Source organism: Phalacrocorax carbo, chromosome 2 (assembly GCF_963921805.1).
Source record: "Phalacrocorax carbo chromosome 2, bPhaCar2.1, whole genome shotgun sequence".
NCBI lineage: Eukaryota > Metazoa > Chordata > Aves > Suliformes > Phalacrocoracidae > Phalacrocorax > Phalacrocorax carbo.
Window position 1 is genome coordinate 83,104,224 of NC_087514.1, and position 7,068 is coordinate 83,111,291.

General features: G+C 42.6%; 1 protein-coding gene across 1 annotated transcript in view; it reads left to right on the top strand.

The window, feature by feature from the left end:
• BASP1 (brain abundant membrane attached signal protein 1) overlaps nt 1-6,651 on the top strand; it is a 53,603-nt gene extending 46,952 nt beyond the window's left edge. The window contains exon 2 of the mRNA XM_064443421.1: nt 5,022-6,651. Within this exon, the coding sequence (XP_064299491.1) occupies nt 5,031-5,762 (732 nt within the window). The 5' untranslated portion in view covers nt 5,022-5,030 and the 3' untranslated portion in view covers nt 5,763-6,651. The remainder of the gene's footprint in view (nt 1-5,021) is intronic.
• Nucleotides 6,652-7,068: the final 417 nt, after the last annotated feature.

The following is a 7,068-nucleotide window of genomic DNA, read 5'->3' on the forward strand; positions in this document are numbered from 1 at the left end:
GAAGCATGAAGTTGTACTGCATATTTTGAGAAGTCGTAAGTTTTTGGTTTTTTTTCCTTTCATAAAACTTTCAGAAAATCTTTTGAAAATTATGTCTGAAAATTCCAAGTTTCCTTAATTTTCTATGTACGTCCCTTCATAAAAACCTGCTTATTAAAAAGAACCCCAGAGGTGTAGGGTAAATCAATGAGGTACAGAGATGCAATGGTCTCTACAAGATCTTTTTATTTATTTTGAGCAGCTGGGGGGCGGGTTGGGGCAGTTTCTGTGATCGGTATTTCCTTTGGTTTGGAGTGTTGAAACCCTGCCTTGGGAGGGATGTGCATTTTACAGCTCTTGTCTGCAGGCGATGGGAGATAACTCGTGCCTGGGAACAGGCTTGTGCAAGGGCTACTTTGGCCTGACCCACCACATGTGCCTACATTTCACTGAAGGCAGTGGGATTTCAGAAGATACCTGTTGTCTTCCTGAACTGTTTTTTCTGGAGGTGGACTGAGGTCCCCATGCTTCGCATGAAGTTGAACAGGAGCTTTGGAAGTTTAACTTTGGCAATCGGACTATAGCAATTTATAGGTGATACCTGTGGTTTTGTCCTTGCCTGATGCACTGTTCTCTGTACTGAGAATGAGGGTGATAGCAAGTCCATTTCTGTAATAGCCAGACCCTTTCATGAGATGTAAAAAGGTATGCTAAATGAAAGGTTTAGCAATTTGTAAGTACATAAGTAATCTAATTGGGCAGACAAATCTTTACTGACAGAAGAGAGAGATAGTAAGAGTCTAATTCTAGGGACTTATTCACTATAGAGCATAATTTGAAATACAAAACTTGGAAGTAACATTTCCTTTCCCAAATTGTACAAATGTATTCTGCCTGTTCCAGGGATGGATGCCAGGGATTCATCTCCACCAAGTCAGCTCAGTCTTCAACTGCAAAATCTAAAATGTTCTGTGAGGTCTTCCTCCTGTATTATGGTCTTATGGACATTAACTCATTTTTTGACACTGTTATCCCAGGAAATCTTGATTATTATGAATATCCAATTTTCAAAGTGCTTAAATGTGCTCTAGGTGACCTGTAGACAAGATATTTTGTAATACAGTCAGATTATTTCTTCTATACAGTAAGAAAGATACCTGTGCAAGCTCTCCAGTTCTCTTCCTGCTTTCAGTGGAAATTTCAGGATGAGCACAATGAACAGCAGCTCTTAGAAACTGAAGATATCCTTGCTCCTGTTCTAGAAGACCTCCGTAGTGGTCTCTGGATCTGTTTCTTCTTCCATGAGAAGAGCAATACAGTCAAAGAATACTGAGCATGCTGAGAAGCAGATGAAGTCTGTTACAACTTGCAAGTGTGGTATTTAACTTTGCTCTTCTGATGCGCTGGTCTGCCAACTGGTTCATCCCTGAAAATAACTGATATATTGCAACTTCTTATACACAATCTGCTTCTAGACTGTCTCTTTCGAGACCCTTTTCTATCCAGGTGAAGAGGCACAGCCATCAAATGCTGTGCCATTTTAACAGGAATGGTGCTCAGAACCAAAATTTGCAAGGATGTTCATTTTGGATGTGGTTTGCGCTCAGCTGGTAGCTGCCAGAGCTAGTTCAAAACTACTGTGTGTCAGTTGGTACTGTAGTGTAAATAACTGAAGCCATATTGGGTATTAGCCTGTATGGTAAATAGTTTTAGGCAAATTTGTTTTCTGGGTCTGTCATTCACAAGGTGGATGCCATCGTTATGGGGGTTAGGGAGAGGCAGTGGAAGTCAGAGAGGCTGAGCTACGGAGCCATGGCCATCAGAGATTCCCTGGGAGAGGCAGAGTGTCTCCTTGTTGTTAGACTTTAGTCCTTTGGTGGGGGGGCGTAAAAAAGGTCTGTACTCTTGCAAATGTTAATATGTAGGTAGTAATACAGAGTGGATTTAACACCCTATGAATACATACTTCAATGACTTAGTGCACTTCACTGTCTGTTTCACTTTTGAGTTGTTGCACTGAGTTTCACTTTCATGTGGCACCAGGCAGGATTATCCCTGCAAGAATATCCAGAACGGTCACAGAGATGGTTAAGTGGCTTGATCTACACACTGCTTCTTCCAGGTGTAGTTGGTTGTAATTTTAAAATACTTCTGAAGGTCCACTTTGTGTCTGCTGGACCCTGAGACTCTTTGCACTGGGTGGTTCAGAGCTGTGCTTCAGGCACAGTTAAGGTGCGACAGGGACTAGATCAGCATCTGGGGCCGTGGAGCATGTGTGGGCTGTTTCTGGAGAATGTGACAGGGGAGCTCAGATATGTTATCGGGAGGTTGGGGAGAGGAGGAGTATTTGTAATTCAGATATGGGGAAAGGAACATCATAGCATTGCTACCTGCAGGGCTGGGCAATGACCCTCATGATTGCTGTGCTTTTGCACGATAGCCTGGCATAGCTACAATGATGATGACCTAGGTGTCTTTTAAACAGGGAGATGTAAGGTTCAGTGTTACAAGGAGTGAATCTATTCTGTTATAAAGTAGTAGAAACTGCTGGAAGGTGGCAGTCCATTTGTAACTGTAAATATTTACTAATAGAGCATAATGATAGGCTCTGAACCTCTTCTGCTCCAGTATCTTGAGCCAGCTGGCTGTGATGCAAATTAAGACACAGGGATTTCACAGTATACCTCTGAGCGAAGACAGTACATGTTTCTTATCATAGTTTGGGAGCACGTTTCTCATATGCATGCTTCTCTGCTTATTAAAGGTCCTTTGGCATGCTCATTCTGTAGCTAGCTGTATCTGCGGTTAAAAGCTTTTGGTGGAAGAAAATATAAATTGTGGTGAGTTACTACTATCCATGAAATAGCAAAATCTGGAAAAATACAAAAGACTCAGCAAATGAAATTGGGCTGACAGTACTGGGCTTTTCCAGGAAACAAATACAGGCTTAATTAGGGATTGCAGACAGGGATACACACATGACTTCAGTATAAACCTCTGATCCTTCTGACTTGCAAAAGCCCTTTCAAAGTTTTTGGTTGTAACTGTACATAAACAGTAAGCTGGAGCAATATTTATGGGGTATCAAGAAGCCTGTAAATTTGTCAGATAACAAACTGATGTCCATAAATACCTAAAAAGCTGGTATCTCTGCCATGAAGGTAGAGATTAGGTTGCTCAACTATGGCTCTGTGGAAGTTAATCCTTTTATTGCTGATCCCCGTAAGATTTCAGACATCAAAGCAGTGTTTAAGTAACATTAGATTACCATTTTGCAGGGGTGTGTGCTAACCTTTCAACAGTATTTGCAAATTGTTATTCTTCTTGAGCGCTGAAATCAGAAAGGTGTGTGCTGACCATAATATCTCATTTTTGCCCAAGACATGGAAGGTCTGCTGTTGGGCTGTGCCTGTGCCTTGCATCTGTGGTAGCAGAAAATCTACTGAGAGACAGCTAGTTCTTAGTGGTATTAAAAATTATTCATTATTTAGCCTTTTGTGAGCACTCCCGTCAATTTTTACTGGTTTGTGTCTACAATTTTGGCAAGTGTGTGAAAAATACAGGACCTATGAGACTACCTACGTTTGCAAAACAGAAAATTAGCATGATTCGGCTCTCTTGGAGAAACTCTTAAATTAAACATTTGTTTGACAGTATTTTGAAAAAATCACCTCCACTATTTTCAAATGCTACGAAACTAGGATTTTTTTTTTCTTAACATTTCATTATGAATGATATTTTTAATATCAGAAGCATATTTTTAGGCAATCATAGAGATTTTCGTGTTCATTAGTGACATAATATATCTGTGTTTCCTTCTGTTTTAGTAGACAAAATTTGCTTTGAAGTACTGTGGAAAATTTTGTATATTCTTTGTTGAGACTCCCACATGAAGGGTATATAAATACCGATCTGGTTACATACATGCTCAGCTTCTTTCAAACAACTGAACTGTGTACCTGATCACTTGTCATGCTTGCAAACTGTGAGGAGAGGCTGCAAACCATGCACCCCTCTTTTTCCCCACTACTTTTTATTGCATCATGTCACGTACTGCGTGGAAGTCTGCATTCAGAAGTGCCCATATTTGCTTCTGTTGTCTCACCGAGTGGTCACGGGCTTGCTGTGTTTCAGACTCTGTGTCTCCCATCCTGCTGCGGGGGGCTGTGAGGTGCTGCCCTGTGTGGGAATGTGGGGCTTGTGGTTGGCGATTCCTGCAGGAGCTCTGGGGTGAGAAAGGGCTTGGTGGGGGCTCCATGCATGGGGACATCCTTGCTCGGGAACTGCTCCTACTTCTGGGGCTGCTGGAGTGTGGTGCCTGCGCCCCTCTGGGTGAGGGAGCACGCGCTCCTGGCCTCTGGGCGCCATCAGCCATACACATAGGCTGTATATACCGTGGGAGCTGGCTGTGGATGTAACAAGTGGTGAGAGCGGAGTGAGTAGATGCAGACTACCGTCTTAGAAAGTCTACTTCTTCCTGTCTTAGGAAGAGCATTGGCCTTCTGACTGACTCGAGGCTCACTTCGATTTTTCCAAACCTTAATGCAAAGCTTGTTCGTAGCCTTTGCTAGAGTGCTAGTGGATTTTGTGTTAACCAGGGGTGGTTGCCACGATTGACAGTCCAATTCAGTTTGTGCCCAACCTGAATATGACTTTTTTCTACTTCCACCCTTTGTATCCCTTTCTCAGAACATGAGAGATCGTGATGTATGTTAGTCCTCCATCATCCTGTTACCGCCTCCCTTCTCCCTCCCCAAAAACTAACCAGGGTTAGAGGGGTTCAGAGAAGGACTGTTCATAAGGGGATGTGAAAGAAGGGGGTTAGCTGACTGAAAACGCTGCAGGGCTGAGCGGGACGTAAGCTCAGCAGGGGTGGTGCTCACTGGTGTCAGTGTGTTCAGCTGATAAGGTCTGACCAAACATGTCTTCTTTTCAGGAGTCAGCATCAATTTTTCTCTTGCATGTCAGTTGATCTGATTTTGATTCTCTCAGTGATAAATGCTGGGCTTTGGATAACCACCTCCTTCTCTTTTCTGTTACAGAGCTCCAACATGGGAGGCAAACTGAGCAAGAAGAAGAAGGGGTACAGCGTCAATGATGAAAAAGCTAAAGACAAAGACAAGAAGGCTGAAGGAGCAGCAGCTGAGGAAGAGGAGACTCCAAAGGAGGCTGAGGATGCCCAGCAAACCACAGAGACCACAGAAGTGAAGGAGAACAAGGAGGAAAAGGGCGAAAAGGATACTCAGGTCGCTGCCAATAAGACGGAAGAAAAAGAAGGGGAGAAAGAGAAAACAGTGACCCAGGAAGAAACCCAGAAACCAGAACCAGAGAAGTCAGAGGCTGTTGTCGATGCGAAAGTAGAGCCACAGAAGAACAACGAGCAGGCACCCAAGCAAGAGGAGCCAACTGCAGCCTCTGCTCCCGCTGCCAGTAGCGAAGCACCCAAAACTTCTGAGCCTAGCAATGATGCAAAAGCTTCCCAGCCTTCAGAAGCCACAGCTCCCAGTAAAGCAGATGACAAGAGCAAAGAGGAAGGGGAAGCCAAAAAGACTGAGGCTCCCGCAACACCTGCAGCCCAAGAAACTAAAAGTGAAGTGGCCCCAGCTTCAGACTCAAAACCTAGCAGCAGCGAGGCTGCGCCTTCTTCCAAGGAGACCGTGGCAGCAACAGCAGCACCTAGTTCCACTGCCAAGGCCTCGGACCCTGCAGCCCCACCAGAGGAAGCGAAACCTTCTGAAGTTCCAGCGACTAATTCGGATCAAACCATAGCAGTGCAAGATTAAACTGGACAGCCTGTTGAAACAACCACTTAAAACAACCTGTGTCTTTTTTTTATTTTTTCGGCTATACTAACTCGTTTCAGATCTGAAATAACAAATATGTATTGCCCAGAAAGAAAAGGAGAAAACAAAAAAAAATATGAAAAAAAGGAAAAGGATGTCCCATCAAGTTGGGAGGGAGGGAGGGGGGAGAATCCAAATAGTATTTTTGTGGGGAAATATCTAATATACTTTCTGCCAACTTGACACAAGTCCTGGATTTAAAAAAAAAAAAAAAGTAAAATAAATGGATGTCTGAAAGTACAGCACATCTTTTGTATCTGAACTGCTGTAAATGCACTCCACCAATGTATCAAAATCTTCTTTTTGTTCTGTAATGGGGTTTGGGAGTGATGCGTTTGATTCTGCCCACTGGGTTTGTGCCAAGGCAATCAGATCTTTATGAAAGCAGTATTTTCTGTGGTTTTTTTATTTACAGCCTTTCTTATTTTGATATTTTTTTTATGCAGTGGATGAATGCCAACTTTCAGACAAAACCCACTTAGCTGTCCACATATTTCTCAATGCCAATCCTCCAATTCTTCCTCTCCAAATATTTTTTGGGAGTAAAAAGCATTCTCATCCTACTTAGCCTACCTAGATTTCTCATGACGAGTTAATGCATGTCCGTGGTTGGGTGCACCTGTAGTTCTGTTTATTGGTCAGTGGAAATGAAAAAGTCTGCGTTCATTGCAGTTCCAGTTTCTCTTCCATTCTGTGTCACAGACACCAACACACACTCATTGGAAAACAAATGAAAAAAACAAAATGTACAATGGATGCATTGAAATTATATGTAATTGTATAAATGGTGCAACAGTAATAAAAGTTAAATAATTTAAAAAATATAAAAGTGTAAAGACTGATTAAATCTTCACTTTTACCCCTTGGAAACTAGATGAAGGAGATCCTTACACTCAGAGAAGAAGTGTTACACCTGGGGCTGTCCTATTTAAAGTGAAGTAGAGGTCAACCTCATGATCCTAGAAACGTGCTGCCATAAACTCCTACTTCAGCAACCACATGCATTCACAAATGAGTTTGGACGAAGTGGCAGATGAACTGCACATCTCATATATGTTTTGTCCCAGGCAATGTAGAAATGGCTTTTGCCTGCCTTAACGTGTGGAAAAAAAAAAGCTGTCTTGCTATTTTAAAGAGCCAGAGGCATGCTGACTGGGTTTTAACTGGGAGTAAGAGAGTGGATTAAATAAATGAAAATATTCCTAGTGCTGATACATCTTGTTCTTTTCCCCATTGCCACTGTGCA